Below are 21276 nucleotides of genomic sequence, written 5' to 3'. Positions count from 1 at the left end.
AATTGCCACAGGGCTCGAATGCAAATTCATGCAAATTTTTTGGAAACTCTAGCGAAGCTGGACCTTTATACATGAGATTACGAACATAAAAGGTTTATTCGGTAATAGCCTTTCGAATCTTGCTACAATAAAACCATTTTTTAGTTTATTTTTTATTATCTTTAGAATATTTTCTCATTTGTTGTTTTTCTTCTTTATTTTCACATCTTTTACGTATTCTCTAGGTCCTGTGAGCGATTTTGTTACCATTTGATTCAAAAAATTCCAAATCTGCACAGCCTAAAGCGAATGTAGATTTTGAAGTTCTTATTTGATAGATTCTTAAATTTTTTATAAAATTCGTGAATTTTCAGAAACTTTAAGAAAACGTGATAAAGCTACAACCCATACACCCCCAAAATATTTATCAAACTTTTTTTTTTCAATTTCAAACATCGAAAATTTTGGAATGTTTTTTTTAAAATACATCCATCATTTTCGTAGAATTTCTAGAATAAACTTGTTAATAATAACACGAGACCAAGAACTTAAACTAAGACTGGCACACGTTTGTAGGTTGTGTGTCATGCAGGTAGCGAAAACATTAACAGAGATAACACACCCATTTTATCCCATTAGCTAAGCACTAAAACAATTCTTTCCTTCATTGCGCAAAGGGTTTCATCTATCAAAAAACGTTTCAAACAAAATATTTTGGTAATATATAAAATTCAATATTGTACCAACTAACGAAGTTATAAACTATTTTGTTCTTCAGAAGCTATTTTTTCTACCCTTTTAATTTATAATTACAGTTGTGAAAATTGTTTCCAAAAAAAATCTTGAGTTTCATTTATATGTTTGCCAAAAAAATTCGAACGAATATGATAGTACACCTACTTAGGAGTTGGGTATTTTTGGTCCTTCAGGCTCTTTTTTATTCCTTTTCAATAGCTGTTGGCATTATCAAACATTTAGACCAAAGTTTTTTTATGATATTTAGAAGGCATATACGTAATAAGATTGAAAGGATAAAATTGTTTACATAGTAAAGAAGTTGTGACATTTTAAAACTCTTTTTTTTATTATTGTCACTTGCAGTAAAGATAAGTATTAAAAAATTATTTTAGGCAAACGTTTAAGATAATATTTAGATGGTTTACAGTATATGGATTTGGTAGGGTACCTACGAAAGAAGTTATGAAATTTAATGTTCTTCAACCCCGGTTTTTTTCAGTCCTTTCAGTATAGGTTGGTCATATCAAATCTGATTGACTTTTTTCATGTAACTATTACGAATTATGATATATTTAAATGGACTTGCTACTTGTTATATGAAGAGAGTTTTTTTTTACAAAATACCTCCCTAGTTATACCACTTTGGTAGTATTTGCCCATTAACAATCTCGACCGTGATTTTTCGTCACATTATTCTAAATAATAGTTAGGAAGTGATTTGAGCCCATTACGAAATGATTTGAGCCCATTACGAAGTTATCGTGTTAGTAAAAAGTTGTATGTTAAGTAAACTTTTGAAACGGTTGGTTTGGGATCTATGAATCATGAAACGAAAAACTATGTTAACATTTTCAGCAAGTTGCATCACGTCAACATCTGCAATAGGCAGTCCTTCAAAATCTACCCAAATTTACACTGGATAGTAATACTAATTTAAACAAAGAAACACCATGTATAATTTAATCAAACAAAATTTAAATATATATTTTAATCCATCCCTCAAAATAATTTTTTCACCTAACGTTTTATTGTATATCTCATTTTTGAAGATAAATTATAGTTTTCGCCATTTCAGTCTCAATTTTTACTTTTTTCATTTAGTCATATGGAAGCGATAATTTTTAACCTATTTAAAAAAATAGTATCAAGATAATTTCTGATTGCCTCATTAGCATTTATTTGTTAAAATTTAATATATTCTTAGCCTCTATACGAATTTGTGTGACTGGGCAGTATATTATAGGCGTGCTTGTAACCGCATACAATCTTTTTTATGTCCTCAACAAAAATTTAAATATAAATTATAAAAAAGGCCTCTAGAGGAGAATGGGACATACCTCTCATCGTCTTCAACTGCTGGATGTTTCATTTTTTGGGCCAATAAATACCTATTACAGCCAAGTCTGTAAACAGTTTATGGTCACTAATCCAGGGCGAGCCATTACTGACGAAAAGATGGGTGAGCTATTTAACACTGCTTATTTCAAAGCGTCTACGGTCGGTAATGCATTTAATGGGTTCAGGGAATGTGAAATTGAGCCTTATGATTCCTTGTCCTTAAAGAGCATGATTTTTCTGCAGCGAAAACCACCAATCATGATCTTGTTATGGAAAAATCCTTAAGTGAAATTGCTACTGCTCAGTCTGTAGCACCTGAAGGCCGTCCCTCATAAATTGCTTATAATAAATGGTCCGATGAACATGAGCCAGAGCAAACTGAAGAACCAGGATCATCAATAAATGCTACTATCATTCATCCAGGACCTTTAAGAAATGCTATTTACGTTGAGCCAGGACCTTCAAGAAATGCTATTTCCATTGAACTAGGACCTTCAAGAAATGCTACTGCCATTGAGACATGACCTTTAAAAAATGGTACTGCTGTTGAGGCAAAACTGGGCCGAATATTTTTTTATATTTTTAACCATTTTCTAAAGGAAGACCATGTGTGAAGAAAAGGAAAAGTCGTAACCAATGTGTAAGTATCATAACAAGCACACCCATAAAAGAGATGTTGGTACAGAGAGAAGCAGAGAATTTGGAACAAGAATGTTTTAAGGAACACATACAAGTATCTCGAGATGCCAAAAAAAAGGAGGTGTTAACTAAGAAACAGAAGTTCGATTCTCGTGAAAAAACGAAGACACGCATGAAGTCAGTTCAAACTTCCATAGTTCAGTGCACTCCTGCGTGTGTTGAGAGTTCTGTTGTTATGTTGATCCTCTATCAGAAGACTGGACAGACAGTTGCTAATGCCACACGTTGTGGGCAGGAGGACTGCTCAAAATTGAAGTATATTTGTTAACTATTAACTACAATTTTCAACACAATAAATTTTTAATAACATAACTTTCATGGAACAAAAATTATTTTACTATAGTTTTCGTTCTAAGAACAAACAAATTTTTACACTTTTGTCAGAATTGTCATCTTGTCCCGTAGACAAAGTCATCTTGCCCAGGTAATGGGCCAAGATGATCGATTTGCATTATATATATTTAAAAAGACAGAATAGTTTAGATAACACTGAAATGAAAAAAAGTTCCAAGAAGATAAATCACAAAAAAAAAAACATTCTAATCAAACACGGAAAGAAATAATAATTACTTAAAAAAATGAATTTATGAAAAACAGTGGACTCTTATCATCGCCAACTTCCCCTGTCTCCTATGCAATAAAATGAGAAAGTACTGACATTTTAATGGCAGGTTAATAATTATAACACGTGGCAACTTTATCTTAAATTAAATTCAAAATCTCAAAGAATTTTGAAAATAAATCGCATCCCAGTAAATAATTTACATGTAGATACTAGATTCACGAATAAAACTTTTATATAAAAATCTATTTTTTACTCCCTAAATAAAATTTTAATTTTAATTTGATGAAACATTATGTTCTTAAATATCATAGAACCATTTTTCCAACATTTTTCGTTAGCATGTAACATTTTTGTGCATACATGATTTTATTAAATTGTCTTCCTACTTTTGTTGTACTAAATAGTGAGTTTATTTAAGCCGTTACTTACCTGAGTCTTTTCCATGCCATCAGTATTTCTCAACCACGATCATTTTTTCTTTATTATTTTCTGTGTTTCTTCAGCACACTGTTGTTAAAACTAAGCCTTCATTATTTTGGCTAGCGGCCAGCTGGCAGAGAGATACTGTGTTAGGTTAGGCCAAATTTCTTCCTGAAAGTTAATTCCCACTTGCTAAATTGTGTCATTAGGTAAAGGGAGATACTACACTTGATTAAACTGCAAAGATTTTGCTTTGAATTTTCTCAACTAAATACGCAAGCTTGCCTAAGAGTAAGAAAGATCTCGCTAACGACTTTTCGGCAATAACGCTTATTCCAACTACATCCATAGGTTGTTATTATAGCTAAGATGTATAAAATATGTTAAAAATATTTTTCCCATGTTCGTACGCACGTTTGGCTGAAACAACTGTATTTTGTGAAGACAACCAGATTGCGTTGTGTATTTCAAATAAACTTACTCTTCTATAGAAGAACTTGAGGTTTGCTTACCTATAAGTTTATTAAAAATTTGTTTAACAAACATGACATAATCTCGCTTTGGTTTTACCTATTCCTTTAAATATGATTATTTCATAAGCTGTGTGAAAACCATGTAGAATTAATGATTTTATTTGATTAAGAAGCTTCTTCACTTTATCAGAAGCAAACTAGTTCTACTTACTGAAATTCATTTCCTTATCTTGCAATGTATCATTGCATGTTAGACCAATGAAATATATTTTCTGTCTAGAAAAATATGTTTATAATTTTAATTATATTTGACATCGAATTAAATGTACGAGGACGATTGCTTAGTTAGTATCTTTCAACATGCCGAATAAAATATTGTTTTCAGATTTAAAAAAATTAAATATGAAATTTGCTTCAGAAATATTAATAAAACTTCATTTTAAAATAATAATATTTTTTATGGTTATGGTAAACAAAAATATATTTTTATTTTCTCTCGAGGTAGATTATCTCTCTCATATATTTTCGAAAGTGCTTAAATTTCATCTTCATTTTATCGTCATTTGGGTTTTGTTTTGTTTATGCAATTATGACAGAAATTTATTGTTTTTTTAATTAACATACACGAATATGAAAATATTAACATTTTTAAAGTTTGATGAACATGATAAAGATGAACTGAGCTAGAAAGCTTTGAGAATTGTTACGCGAGTATACGATAGACTGGCGCTCAGCAGTTTGATGTGTAAACTTGGTATGCGAATGCACGTAAAGAAACGTTTGAAGTTTGTTTCGGTGCCGCGTCCGAGCGCTTCTGGGTAATCCCCGGGGTCGTGAGGGGCGGAGCCGTGTGACGCTGTCCTGTGGTTGGCCGGTAAGCCCCGCGCGCAGCGCTCCCCGCAGGTCCGCGGAGATTCCCTAAAGAGGATTTGCTGCACGGTCGAATGGGGTTGAGTTTAAGCTAGCGAAACTCCCGTGGCATCGCGCGGCGAGATACAGCGAACACCTAGGACAGGGACGTAACCAGAAAAAAGGGGGGGGGGGAGGGCTTGGTCAAACGGGGCTTATGCCCCGGGCGTCGCATTTAGGGAGAGCGCTAAACTGGCAGAGTAAATATAACTCTATATATACTTACTTGAATATCCTAGTGTTACAACAACAAGAGAATGTTGTAGGGCAGATGAACTAAATTGTTTCAATTTAAAGATGCATACATGATATATATCGTCCAATATAAAAAATAACCTTTACCAACTTTAGATACACTGAGAGAAAGGTTTGTTTGCCTCAACAAAATATTTATTTATATATGGTGAAATAAATATATTTTGTTAATTCAAACAAATATTTTGTAGTAGGAAAGATTCTGTTGACTCAACAAAATGATTTTGTCAACTCAAATGTATATTTGGCTAGGTGTAACAAATAATTTTTGTTACTTGCCAAGTTTGGTTAAACTAAACAAAATATTTAGTTCCACCAAGTAAATAACTGTTTAGCCATATATAAACAAATATTTGTTTGATTCAAACAAGCCTTTTTCTCTGTGTATATTAAAAATTAAATGACTGCAAATAAATATATATTTATTTACCATCTTGGCCAAATATAAATATTTTGGAAAAGTAGCGTTAATATAAATGAGGTCTTGTTGGGAAATGTTTTGGTTTGCTTAGTTTGGAAAAAGAAGTAGGGGGGAGGGTTCTCCAAGCTGAGTTATTGCCCCGGGCGTAAATTATTCTAGTTACGTCCATGCCGGCAGAGAACGAAAAAAGACCGAAAATAGATCGTTACTTCTACACTGTAATGGCTGACAATTCATGAATACACACACATAAACTATATTGTAACCCAATTTTCTTGAGATTTATTGTTTCGAATAAGCCTTTATACGTACGGTTACAAACTTATGTGTGGAAATTTGCAGTGGGATGCAAATTGTTGATTACTTATCTCGTGTTATTTTACGATGGTTGTTGAAAGAAGTGCTTCTTTTTCTCAAATCCTTACAACCATTGTAAAGATTGTTATATATATATATATATATATATATATATATAATCGGCAACGATACCTACGAAGAATAAGCTTAAGAAATTTCGGTGCCTGGTTCATACAGCAACAGAAAAAGAAGTAATATTACTGTGGCAGCGGAACATACAGTTTAACAAACTTTTAATTTTGATCCCCCCCAACCTGTAGTTGTAATAGCCGTCAATGATACCAACTGAATTTTTTTCTAGCTCAGTTTTTTAATAATTTCTATGTACAGTACCAGTGTGTCCCTATAGTCTACGGCAGCCGAAACTATCTGGCAGTCTTAGAGAAATCTACTATCCATCTGTATGTCCCTGAACATATCTGAAGTTTTCCGCTAGCTCTAGCAGCTAAGGCGTGTGTTCCTGGAACTTCGTGCACGTTTTTTTTTTTTTTTTTTTTTTTTTTTTTGGGATTTCATACATTTCAGATTTCTTGAGTATTTCAAACATCGCTGGCCTAACCTTACTAAAGCTTTAATTTAAGTTACGAAGTACAAAATCCTATCCACCAAGGAAAAACCAAACAAAATTTTGCAGGAATTTTATTTATGCAACACGTTCGACTGAACTTACATTTTAAGTTTCCAGTAGCAATAGCAAAAAAAAAAAAAAAAAGAACAAATTCAAACATTTAAGGACTGTGGTTATTCTGATCTTTTAATGAGTCTAGCAAGGGGGAATATTGATTAAAACGTTTTTTTTTAGGTACGCCATTGCTCTTTTACACCTGTGTTCTCGTCTGCACTGAGGTATTTTGTGACTGGCTCCTTTCGCGGAATTCTCTGTGCCGTCAAGGCATTTAAATTTGGTCATCGGCCTTTTTTAGTTTGATTTCTGTTTGTTTGTGAATTTATCTTTTTGACAGTTCTTGAGATTTCTCGTGAGGTGCACAGTGTCACATCCAGTGTCAACCAGCAATGGCGAATGTCCAGATAAATTTTTTTAAACGAAGGATTATTCGGGCGTCTGATCCTGAGTAAAGGTGGACTCTAAATGATCTGTCTCGTCAGTCCGTCACACGTCTGTCCGGCATCCGTCGTCCTTCGAGCGATTTGAAATGGTCCACACGTGCTTCTAAAACTTTTCCATTTTTGATCCTGTCAAGAGTCTAGAATGCCTAAATATTGGGGAAAATCTATCTTGTACAGGAAATTTTAGACCAACGGTCGTGATAGTCAAGCGCGTAGTAAATAATTTTAAATTAGTTATTTTTACAATCTGATACTTCTTAAACTATTTTCAGTGTTAAAAATGTCCTCAAACATTAGCTTAAATCATTCAAGTTGAAGGAGCTAAACAAATAAACAAACTTTAAAAAACTTTTATATTACCGAAGGTTGCCTGCAATAGATTTCTTGCTAACACTTCGTCCGTCCGTCGAAAGTTGAAAGCTCGGTTAGGTATTGACGGACGGATGGAAATTTTCCGGGCCGTCTGATTGGCCGCAGGTCATGTGAATGATGGACGGATGAAAAAAAGACCACTGTGAGTCCAGCTCGAGTGGAAAGTACGTTTCCCGGAATTCTTGGCCTACGTTTCCAGAAAATGGCGGTGAAAAAAATCTGACGAAGTGCTCATTCGTCGAAGTAGTGAACCACGTTAGTTCCTCACCGACCACATGGAGCAGGATGCCGTGAAGAGGGTTGACTGGTCAAGAAGAGATTATGGGGGGGAGGAAGAGCAGTTCCCGACGACTTAACCGCCCCAGGGAACTCTTCGCTGCTACTCTTCGCCAACCCTTTCAAACCGCGATACCCACCGCGGGCAACGAGCACACATCCCCCCTCTCTCTCTCTCTCTCTCTCTCTCTCTCTACCCCCCTCCCCAACCCCCCTGATGCAACTTTCCAGGAGAGTTCTTGACCGTACGTTTGACCCCGGTGGCCGTATTTTCTCTCCGCTGCAGGGTCTTTCCTCGTTCCCTCGCTGACATTTTCACAATTCCATTGAAATGAAAAGGGCGTATACTTTTTCTCGTGGGAATGGATGTTTTTTTTTTCTTTGAGGTACTGTTACTATCGCAGGGAAAAAATTATTTATAACCCATATTTTAAAATTATTAGGTTTTATTTAGTTTTACTTTTTGTATTATATATATACATGGGCTTAGATCGGGGGGTGGTAGATAGCCCTCTTGCGCTTGTAAAATCGTGACTGAAACCGTTTTGAAAATCGCAAACGTCAAAACTGTGTTTCGTGGAAAAACTTTCTGTATATTTTAAAGTTTTCTGCTTGTTTCGCGCATAAAGGCGAAAAAAAATGGGCAGTATACAACATACAAGCAACCTATCCAGCTATGGCTTGTGTCCGTTACAAACCACGAGCAAAACTCTCGGGCCTCGAGGTCTTCCCTTGCAAATCCTACAGATTTGCGCCATTGTATACAAAGAGTTTTTGTATTATACATCGTGTTATAAGGTAAACAAGAACGTTCCGTCTATTGCACTTATCCACCTTATTTAATAAAAAAATTCTTGTTTATATTTGTACTGGTACTTATGTACTGTACATGTGAATGTAACACATGTTACTTCTGCAAAAATATAAAATATTTTTCCCCCCAATAAAAGGGATTTAAATAATTTTGCAATTGAATTACATAAAAAAAATTTTTATTTTTTTATTTTTTCAAGCTTCATTTATTCTTGCCATTCACACACACATTTCGAACATTCAATCTCAAAAGACACGTGTTTAAACGCAGTTTTTTTGGGCATACGCCGTTGCAGTTTTACATTGTTTGTCATGGAAAAATTCCTTAAATCAAAAACATAAATAAATAAAAATATGAAGACAAAAAAATGCACAGAAAACAAGACTGAATCAGCTGATGTTGGACAAACGGAACCAACGGTGAAACTAGACACGTATTATGACAACAGGGCGACGACCGCATGGACAAAAAAAGGTTCGACATTATAAATATCATACAGGCAAATAAATCCGTTGAAGGAACTTAAGTCATGGAAATAAAATTATATAACAACACAGACGAACACAGTGGGCTAACAACGAGGAGACAGATGAAATGCAGGCAGACAACAAACCTTGAATAACGCAGAAAACATATAAACACAGCGATGAAGATAAACAAGTACTATGGACAACACAACGATGATAGCACCGACGAACACAGAAGATTTCCAGTGACAACTTGCGTGTGTTCTTAGAGGAGGCACGTACATTCTTCCAGGGAAGCCTTTCAGACTTCATCGCTCTCGCGTTTCTGCCGATGACCTGTAATTGCATTTAGGTCTGTGGAAGCCCCCTAACCGCAGTCGTCCCTAAGCTGAAGACGGAGAGCTAAGAAATTCAGCTGCCCTCAACCGGGGGATACTGGTTATGCACAGGGTACGAGCAGCATTCTACGGAATGCGTCGTAACGAACAGAAATTACTCATTTTTGTTTATTTATACTGCAGCTATGTGCCGATGGGAAAGTATTTGATTCTCATTTTTGATGAATTACCAAAAACGCTGATACAACTGACTTTTATTTATAAAAATATTTCTAACTTTAAAAAAAGGCAAATTTTCACCCCCTAGTTACGCATTTACGGGATGAATTTTTTTTAAATTTCTGTTTTGGGGCTCACCTGCGTTATTTAAGAAACTATTATGCACAATTTCATGTTTCTAGACCTACTGATTTAAGCTGTGCGTTGTCTGTCACTCAGTCAGTGTTAAGAGTTTTATTAATAGACTAGCTGCAATACCCGGCGTTGCCCGGGCTGAACACAGGGTGTAGTTAGTAATTGTCTTCTTAATTTGAATGTCAAGTGTGAAAATTATTTATATCACTTTCAGATCCCGACAGACGTTCGGACAGTTTATAGTTATTTACCTGGTCTGTATGTAATTTAGACTTTATAAAGCAATAAAGAAAAAAACTGAAAAATAAGAGATTACTAATATTGAAAAGATTCCATTATCTAGCTAATGCTCAGCCTGGATTGCAATGCCTCATTCAGTTTTGTTTTGTAATATGTTTGAAGTAGTTCCACATATAAAAATCATCTATCCATCTCTCTCTATATATTTATATATATCTACATCTATATACATCTATGTATCTCTCTAACTCTATTTATCTCTTTATATCTACATATATACTTCCCACTATCTCTATATATTCTATATATGTCTCTTCTATACAGCTCTATACAGCTCTATATAGCTCTATACAATTCAAATTTGGGTTCAATATTTATGTTTGTTCTGTTAGTCCATTTTTTTGTTTTTCCTTTGTTTGTTGACCGTATTCATGTTATGGAATATTACGTGGTGTTTATATCCTGTTGACAACAGCAATTTATTCCTTAATTTGTGTTTTTCGTATTTTGTGTTTTTTGTAGTTTTCTTCTTCAGACATACATGTGCTTAGCAATGGCGTATGTCCAAAAGCTTACATCAAGTTACTTTTCATGTACTGGATTATGTTTTTTTTTACGTATTTCCGTAATGGTCGGTGCGTCGCATGCCTCGAGCAAGCAGTTGAATTGCTACCCGATGCTTCTGCTAGCTCGCAACTCTCGCGACGGGGGTCAAAGCTCATTTGCATTTGCCGGTAGACTTGCCTCGTTCAGACAACCTCTGTCCCCAGCCTTGTGGTTAACGAGCTTGATTTTAGGCACTTTGACTGGTCGTACGCGAATACTTTTAACTTCACGTGTATTGGAAGTTATTGAAGTTATACTTCTAATGTGACTTCCAACAAGGTTGCGTTAAACGTTTAACGCTACCATGGATAATTATTTGCATGCAATTAAAAACTATTTTTTTAATGATGCCAAAGAAGTATAATTTCTCACGCGCGTACCTAAGTACACACACCCATTTCTTTTTTGAAGTTATACTTCTAATGCGACTTCCAACAAGGTTGCGTCAAACGTTTATCGCTACCATGGAGAATAACGCTACCATGGAGAATTATTTGTATGCAATTAAAAACTATTATTTTTTAATGATGCCAAAGAAGTATAACTTCTCACGCGCGTACCTAAGTACACGCACCCATTTTTTCTACATGAGGAGAGATAAAATATATACAAAGATGCTGGATGGGTGTCGATCACATGGTCCTTACCGCATGAGTGACTGGCACTTGATGTGTGCTAACTCCTCTGTTCTGCTGTTTCATTTTGTATTGATATTTTTTAGTTATTGTATCCTAAATTGTTAGACTGTTTAGTATATTATTATTAGAGACCTGAAAAATTGGTGGATTCAAAGACCTCTAGGCTAGCCTCCATTATCCTCTGCATTTCTCAAGCAAACACGCGTGTTCATTGGGTGCTAAATTGTGAGGCGTCTCCACTGGGTAGCTTGTGATATGAGACTTCTTTGGTCAATAGTCTGTCATTTGCCCAGAGAGATCCAATTAAACTGCGAGCGAATAGCAGAACCAGCAGAATTGTTCACATGTTTGAATTTTAGCGTATCAAGAAATGAATCTGCGAATTTTTACGGTCTCTAATTATTATAAATAACTTCAATTAATTCTTTACTGCCTGGTATCAAAACGCGGATGAAAATATATGGCATCATTATTTATATTAATAGGTGATTTTATGATGATTTTTGGAATTTTTCCCGAATATCTACGTAAATAATTACAAATTTTCAAGATGGTCGTCAATGTAGTGGATGCCACGGTATTAAATACTACTGCAGGTTATCATGTAAATATATTAAACTATTATGATGCCAGCACCCTCTATCAGACAAAATCAATATGTCGATCCAAGATTGCAGCCTCCTGCAGACTAAAACCATATTGCGGTCCCAATATGGCTGCTATGACGTCATACTGGCTAATTTAATATCTGCCTTGGAATTAGTTGTGGGAGTTCAGTCTGCCGGTAGATTTCGTGGACGAAGGATCCATCGCCATTTTAATTGAATGACCTCACCGGGTTTGAACCCAGTAAAGTTTTACAATTTTTTTATAAAAATTTATTTCAACAAATTTTTGGTATTAATTTTTAATTTTTTTCGGAATTTCTAGCTAAAAATTACAGATTTTTCAATATGAAGTACTAATTTCAAAATAGCGGGAGATGTATTAAATTTTTATTAACTACAGTATTGATTTATTTTTAAATTTTTTCCATGAACGCGGATAATAATTAAGGATTTGAAATATGGCGGCCATAACGACAATTACAATATTCGGGGATTGGAGCGCTAGATTCCAATATGGCGAAATTCAAGATGGAAACAGAGATCAAAGGACAAGATCAAGGTCAATTTCAAGGTCAAACATCAGAGGTCAAGATCAAGTTGAAGGTAAATTTTAAGCTCAAAATTTAGGGTCAAGTTAAAGGTAAGGGAAAAGGTCAAATTAAAGGTTAAGGTAAAAAGTACAAAGCAAAGATCAATGGTTAAGGTTAAAAATGAATAAAATAGCATTTAAATAATTTAAATTTTTTTTTATTTTTTTTAAATTTCATAGCATAAAAATTAGGGTTTTTTCAAGATGTCGAAGAAACTTTAAAATTGTGGAAATTATTTTTATTAATTTATTATTAATTTTTTTTAAATTTTTAAAATTTTTCCCGATTTTCTAGCTTAATATTTACGGATTTTCAAGATGACGACCGTAATGAAAATTGCAACGATGACGTCATAATTTACAAAATATCGACCATAACGAAATGTACACTGTTCTAGAATCCAAGATGGCGTAAGTTCTAGAATTCAAAATGGCAGTCGAGGTCAAGTTCAAGGACATCCAAGATGACCACTGTGACGTCGGAATTCAATATGTCGACCGTAACGAAAAGTGCAGTGGCGACTTTATCATCCAAGATGCCCGCCGTGACGTCACAGTACAACACAGTCAACAATCTGGACCCTGGACCCGGCGCCATACGTCTTGTGTAATTCTGACACACGAATTATAATATCGCGTAAAACTTTATGCCTGGGCTTGCCCATTGGCAAAGATAAAAATGCGTATAGTGAAAGTATACACATCGAATGTGTATACATCCTTTCAGATACGAATGACAAGGTCAAATTGGGCAGGGTAAAGTGTGAACAATTTTATCACTTTTAGAGCAAATCATTCTGATTCGGCAGTACGTTATATGGAGCTGCTTCCATATCGGCGTGTTTGTCTGACCATAGATGTGTAAACTAGCGCATTTGCTGAGCAGCAATATTTCAAAGCCTTCATACTTTAGTTTCTAATATATCATGTTTGAATAAACCTGCTACTGATATGTGAACTACGTTATTACTTATTTTTGGACTTGAAAATCTGCGTATAATTTAGTTTGAACTAAGGCGCAAAGAACTCTTCATAATTTCCAGAAGTCAACAGAAATTTTCCCCGATTTTCCACTGGCTTCTTTGCAGGTTCATAAAAGTGTTTAAAGTTCCATTAAGATTCAGTGACTCGTTTTTATAACTTTACTCTACTTCCTCTTAATGAAAATTTAGAGAGAAATAACTTGATTCCAGAAAAGTTATAATGAAGATAAAAAGTTTATAAGAAGGTCTAAAATCTTTTGCAATAATATAGGTGCATAAAGTTTAGAAACACACTTGAAAAGCAACGTTGGATTTTTTTTTAATGTTTGATTCCCAGGCAAAAAATGTAGCCATTTTAGAATTGAGGTTTGCTTAACCCTTACCCCAAGTTCTAAAAAAAATTTACTTTACATCTTTATTTTAAAACAACAATTTTGCTGTATTTAAACATACTTAATAAAATTAAATATTACAAATTCTTTACGTCTTTTCACATTTCGTTACACATTTCTTCTGTCTCTCAAAAGCCAATTATTTTATTTCGTCTGTTAGTGGGGGACCCTTTTCAAGGAAATTTTTTCACAAAAATATAATCCACATTGATCATTGCCAGATTCACAATAATGAATCTTTATGTCCTGGTTAAAACTTATTGGGAGGTAAAATAAAATGGATAAAGGTTCATACTCGCAGATGAATTTCATGTCTGTACGTCATGACATAGTAATAAATTGGTTCTAATATATAATAATTGCTGAGATAGTTGTAAATTACTTAAAATATTTACTTTTTATGAATTCGTATTTTTTCAAACATTTTTAAATCAATGTTGTATACAATTAAGTATTGTTGTAAAGATAATCTTTCTAAATCGGTAAAAATATGGTTATATCTAAAGTTAAATTCTTTAAATAGAAGAGAATATACATTTGATGTAACCTAGCTGATTTTTCAAACAAACAGACATTACTTTTTATCACTGAATGAATGAATTTCTTGTTTTTATAACTATTTAAAGGAGATTAATGCACTTTGGTTAAGAGTGAAGAAGTGACTAGGTGTGAATTGACTGAATGATTAGTAATATATATGGCACCCTTGAAAAAAACTCTTAATGAAGGCCAAATATAATAGTAATTTAGCTAAAATTAATGCCTCTTCACTGGATACTCAAGCTTAAAAAAATATATTTTAAATTACCTACTAAACTTTTGCTGGTATAATGATAAAATATGGTAAAAGATGCAGTTTGTTTTGCTTTTTCTACGTGTTGTTACAAAACAAAAAATTTTGGAAGATTAAAGAACAGTTGGCTTTTAAATAGTGGGGTAATCAGCTATTGGTAAGACAAAGTTTCCTTCATGAAAGATGAAATTCAATTTGAGAACAGGAGAACAACTGAGGCAGGCACTCGTTTAAAGGGTTCAACTCGCAGTGGAGGAAGTTGATTGACAAAGTGGAAATTGAGCCAAAATCCGGTGGAAGTAATTAGCGGGTCCCTCGGGATTCTCGAAGGATTGTTTGTTGAAGGGGGGAAGGGGAAAAGGAGAAGGGTGGGAAGGCGTGACGGTCGCAACCCAGAGCTCCGAAGGTCGAACTTCAATTATAACTTCACCCGGGTGAGCTGATGCGGCCATTGATAACAAAATCATCAACCGGCACCCGTTAGAAGTAGGGGCTCGCGTTTATGGAGGGGAGGAAGTTGGTGCTTCGAAGCTGTCCACTTACTGAACGATGGATATCTCCATGAGAACCGCAACCCGAGACTTCCGATTGACTTTCAAGTTTGCAATTACGGCTAGGATTCTGCATACATAAGCCATTTATGCATCCACCATCAAGACAAATTTCGCGTCCAATTTTTCACCAAACCTTTAATGTTCAAGTGAGCTTGACAAATCAGTACATATTATTGATTTATTTTTCTCAAACTTGAGTGTTATCAAACCTTACACATTTTCACGGTGTGTGTAACACATTGGTAAGACTTAAATTTTGACAGTGATTTGAATGAAATAGTCTTCTAAAGAGCATTTATAATTTTGAAATTTGTGTTTGAATAAGAAAATACGTTATTGTTTTCATCTTAAAATCACCCATAATAGTTCTAAATTCTCTTGTATTAATAAGCAATAACTTTTGCAAAAATAATAATTGAAAATTCTTTAGATGATTGGTATTTAGAAAGAATTTTATTAAATTTTTTAAACTACATAGCATTTACAACATTTCATTACAAATCATACTCTGTCATTGGAACTATGTTTCATACACTGGATGGAGTTAAAGATGTCTAAAAAAAATCAGTATACTATTCTCATTAAAATTTTGTTAATATTTCACTATTTTACTTTTTCCCACACGAATCAGAATGCTTAGAAATTGTATACAATATTTGAATATATATATATATATATATATATATATATATATATTCAAAGATACAATATATCAGTAAAATGAGGACATTTGTAACTTTATATTGGAAGTTAACTAATTGTAAGAAGAAAAAAGACCTGTCAGATTCACTAGGAAAGGTTTGGTGACAACTATTTGTTTCGGCCAATGATTTGGCTGAGGGTTGATGGAAAATTTCTGCGCAAACGACTTTTCGCGCTTCGTGAAGTTCTCTCCTATCGTCCGCCGACTGGAAAAAGCTCGCTTCGAAAACAATGATTATTGTTTCTTCCCCCTGTCCGACGGGCGGCACGTGGCCTTGACCCCTGTGACCTGACCTCAGTCGCGCATCTCCGGACCTGAATCATCGCGACGAGCTTCTCATTTCCGGCGGCAGATGTCGGCATCTCCGTCGTCCACGTCTGCTCCACTGGAGCCGGGGGGGGGGGGGGGGGGGGATTTTTCGTCGGGAGTTGGAACTGATCCAGTCATTGGCGAATGCACAGCCGCTTGGGGAGGGGGTGGTAATAGGAGGATATATATTCCCCTCCCTGAAATAATGAAAAAAAAAATATATATATATCCGAGCTCTTGGTGAAAGTAACATGTCATGTCGGGTGATGCAAGGTTAGTTGGTCCAACACAGGGAACAACAGACCACAAAGTCAGTGATGCATGTTTAGAATAATAATTTAAGTTTTCTAAGCCCATGATGTTGACGCGAGATTTTTAAAACAAAATTTCTTTATTTAATTTTTTTTCCCCAATTCCCCTCCCGAAATAAATTTATTCACCCGCCAATCAAAAAAGTAGATTTCACGCTGATCCCAGACTCGTAGCCATGAGTTCGGCGTGGTCAGGACATTCACTGATAAATACTATAAAAATTGTAATGGATTATTCGATCTTTAATACGTAATTTTTATATTCTCAAGTATTTTTAAGACTGCAGAATAATTATATTAGTATTTTTTAACTAAAAATACAACTGATTTAATTTCACGTAGGCTGAGATTGGTTTTGACTATTTGTAATCACGTGTCATGGTTTTAAAACTTTCTTTCTTTATTTTGATGATTTTATTTTTGGACATAACCTTTTTAAACATTATAATCTAGGGCAAACAAAATGAAGTAGCTACAAAGAAATAAGTGTTATAAAAAACAGGATCTTTACCACGTGGAATTATTTTTTAATAAAGCAGCGTGGAAGTAGGGCTGATACCCACCCCCTCCTTGTGTTCGTCGTTGGTCAGTGTAGAAAAAAAAAACGGAAGTACAGCAACACACTTTGTGCGGTGCAATAATGTTTTTTTTTTCAACTACAATACATAGAAGGAAACTCGATAATTTACAACTTTCATTCCGAAATAAGTGAATATTTTGATATTTCAAATAACGTTTATTTTATATTATTTATTACAAATTGTTACACTAGCGGGACTCACTAACAAAATATTTAAATTCAAAAAAGTAACATGTATGAAGTTTAAAATATTTAGTGACAAATTTGGATTTGTTTTCTTTAAAATATATTGTGTTAAATATAGCAAAGTTATGCGATGACAATTAAAAAGATTAAAATAGCTTTCTTATATCATGGGTGAAATCAAAAAGCGAATTTTTAGAAAAAATTTTACTTATTTAATAAAATTAATTGCCAACTTTTCTTACTATCTTACATTTTACAGTTCCGTGAAAAAATGGGGAAAAATTAGTTTTATGTGTAGAGAAGTATTACATATTTGGCAAAAATTCTATATTTGATTCGAATGAATAAATAACAGTATTCTAAGAAGCCCATTGTGTGGCGTTGCCCCACCTGAACTTGTGAGTCCTAATAACAGCTCGGCATCTTGATACCATGCCCGGTAACTAGGTGGGTTTCTCTGAACCTCGAAGGAAGAGAGGAGGTGCGTCTACAGATAACCACAATTTTATTCATGGAAAAGCACAAGCTACAGCATATATCACCCAATGCACTAGATACCGTATATTTCACCCAAAGTACAGAGTATAATGTATGGCTCTTGCTTCAGAGAAATTTATTAATTTTGAATGATTCCATTGCCTAGTCCGCCGATTTATCTCCAAACCAGTATTGTAACAAAGATTCACACTATTTATAAATAACAAAACAATAATACATTATATTCTTGGGCTTTATTTTATTGCTGTCCACCGCCACTATTTATAAATTGGTTATTACTATCGTGCACTGACACGCTAATTTTCTAAACATATATCCTCTCAGAAGTTACTTTAACATATTTTATGAACAATATTAAGTGGCAGAATCAAACCTCAAAAGTTTGAGACTAACCAAACTTCAGCTGTTTCGATAACAACAATAATTATTTACAAATTAATTGGTAACAGCTTATCACTTGTAAATCAGACTACACTATTACTCATTACATTACATAGTTTACTAGCACACTATAACTAACATGGGTTTATCCTACCCTCAGGTAAGTAACATAGTATCACTGTATAGTGTTTCTTAATGCCGCTCTAAACTTTCAACAGTAGTTGGTCATATTTTTCTTCAGATATTCTTAGGTTTATGATGCTGACAAACTATTTTTTTTAATCCATTGCCTTACCAAAAACCTGTGTTTCTAAGGCTTTGTGAACATGTTAAATAAATTAGTTTTTAATGATTTTTCTAACACAACAGTCACTTCACGCACAACTGCTTTAGATGGCGTTTTAAAAGTTATATTTTCGCCAGTGTTTAATTAAATGCGTGAAAACTTAAACTTGACTGTGAGAGCGCGTTAAATATAAAAATCACAATAACACGACGCGAAATATTAATATCTGCCACTTAACAAACAAAAATCTTAATTTTTGTGGTAGATTTGCAAAAATTTATAAACGAAATAAGAAATATATAATACAATTGAGCTGCATATAAGAAATGTGTTGTTTCGTTATGGTAAAAAAAATTTTACGTCTTAACTAATTGTGTGTAAAGTAAAACATTTTAATTATTAATTTTTTGTGTTAAGTTATAAGTCACACGTACACCATGTTCAAAAATCGTGTGAGCTTAAAAATGCGACATTTGAAAAGCAAAATGATTCACCATTTTCAATCCATAAATTAAAGCTGTTATTTGGGTCCGTGGAGCTGATGGACACACACACTTAACGAAATTGGATACTCGGGCACAATCTGCTCGGAACAGAGGCTCATCATTAACTCCACCACTGCGGCCTTTCTACTAAGCTCCTCTCAAAGGCCACTCCGCCAATCACAATCGACGCGGAGATTAAATTAAAGCCCCTTAATTAGCAGTGAGATCCGTGCGCGTGCCTATGTTTGACTCGGGTTGGAATGCAATCTGCTTTTTTATTTTTTATCTAAATCGCGTGCTTATATTATCGTGTACCCATCGTAATGATCAAATTTCTTTTTAGGTTTTTTTTTTTAATTTTCGAACATATTGTCACAGTGGCTCTTACGCTGAGTACATGTATGATTGTAGAAAATAAAACACCGCATTCACGAACCATTCACGAGACCGTTAATTCATGAAGCGCAATGATCATTTGGTACCTGGTATCATATAAAATTGTATTTTTATTTTATTTGAAATTTAAAATATGTTGTATTTGGAATGCATGCAGTACATAATCGTTCATACCAACTATTATTTGTTGACAAAAAAAAATAGAATGAATTTTTGTGGATGTATTAAGTATAACAATTTGAACCAGCACCAACAAAGCAATATAAAGTTGGTTCTTCTGTAAACTTATTTTAGTCATTCCTTGCAGTAAGGGTTAGTTGTATCGAAATGGTGTCATACAACAGTTTATTATAATGTATAGAAGGCTTATTACAACGTGAAGAGGATTCGTTAGCGTTTATACTATGTAAGTTATGAATCTGTAATTCAAACGCTTTTTTTTTCATCCACCCTTTGTGTTAGTGGATGATTTTATAAAACAAATTTAAAATATGATTTTAGTACCTTTCTTATGAGTTAAAACAGGTACAAATGCGTGTAATGTTATTTAAATTTAGATGGTTATAGTATTATTCCTTTTCCCCCAAAATATTCCCCATTTCTAGCTTTTCGATGCAATTTTGCCCATTTAAAATAAGGTACAATAATAATAACAATGTTAACGACTTCAATTCGAATTATTACTCCGAAATGTACCTTAAAGTCAATTTTAATAATATTTTGTAAGCCCGCTTTCATATAAACCAATGTTTAAACTATTTTCTTGACTGCTAGTAATTTGGCTCTATTCTGAAATCCTTTATGATATTTTTTCTTCATTTCTGCCATAAATATTTTTTTAAGTGTTTGCTCCTTACAGAATAAAAACTGACGTTCAATTCTAAATATAGCCTACATAATACTACACTTGTTATATTTGAAACATTTTAAGTGTGAAGTTTGTGAATTATCAACAAAAAAAGTGTTCTGAAAGTTTGTCAACTTAAATTATGTACTTAAACTGAAATTTTTGTAAGTGTGTCATGTATAAATAATCTTGTTTTAGTTCAAATAAATCTTGATGAGTAATAGATTTAATATCATGTACATTAAGAGGGAGGGGGGAATACGTTAATAGTGGCACCTGAGATGATACTAATGAGCGTGATCCTGTTTTCTAGGCGTCTTTCTACTCGACGGCGTTGAAGACGCTCATTTCCGTTTCGACTGTGATCCTCTTGGGACTGATAGTGGCCTACCACGGACTGGAGGTGCAGGTAAGGACGAACCTTCACTCACTTGCCATCTTAATTTAAGTACACTCCCACGCAACGGTTCAATATTTATAATAGTTTTGTGTTAATTAATTAAGAGTTAATTTTTGTATTTCACTGCAGTTTACGTAAATTTTTGTAAATATTTATGAGTTCACATTGAAATAATGCTTTTTGTTTATTAATAGTAAAGATTTAGGTAAGTAGGTTAACATTTATGTACCCTACCGTAGTTAATTTAGTACATTTAGTTTTTATCTGGCTTACTAATATATTGTTGATGTTTAAATTTCTAGTTATTTAAATACAATTTAAAAATTATTTCCTTGTGGTTAAGTGTAATACAAGGTAAACAGCGCCTTAATTTGGTCATATGTAAAACCAATTGGAACAGTAAATAAATTTATACCCCGCAATCTTGAATTAATATTTATTTTTATTTCCTTGTTTCAATAATGTTTTGAAATAATTGACACAAAATGCAAAATCTAAATAAAAATAATTTCCTGTGTAAATAGTGTTAAATTAGCCTGTTGTCTCCAACCAGTAACCCTGCAGGGGAATGGGGGAAGAAATAAATCATCGTCTCACTTAATTTAAGATATGATTAATAAATGCCATGAATGTTATTTTCAAACAAAA

At 33.8% G+C, this 21276-nt stretch overlaps 1 protein-coding gene across 2 annotated transcripts in view; it reads left to right on the top strand.

Annotated features, from left to right (window-relative positions):
• Positions 1-21276, top strand: part of LOC134532737 (small conductance calcium-activated potassium channel protein) — a 768096-nt gene that overhangs the window by 695683 nt on the left and 51137 nt on the right. For both annotated transcript variants that reach the window (XM_063369557.1, XM_063369548.1), the window contains one exon: positions 20542-20637. In XM_063369557.1, coding sequence (XP_063225627.1) covers positions 20542-20637 — 96 coding nt within the window. The remainder of the gene's footprint in view (positions 1-20541; positions 20638-21276) is intronic.

This window comes from Bacillus rossius, chromosome 1 (genome assembly GCF_032445375.1).
Source record: "Bacillus rossius redtenbacheri isolate Brsri chromosome 1, Brsri_v3, whole genome shotgun sequence".
NCBI classification, from domain to species: domain Eukaryota; kingdom Metazoa; phylum Arthropoda; class Insecta; order Phasmatodea; family Bacillidae; genus Bacillus; species Bacillus rossius.
Note: the sequence above shows the minus strand (reverse complement) of the source record. Positions and strands in the feature narration are given on the sequence as shown.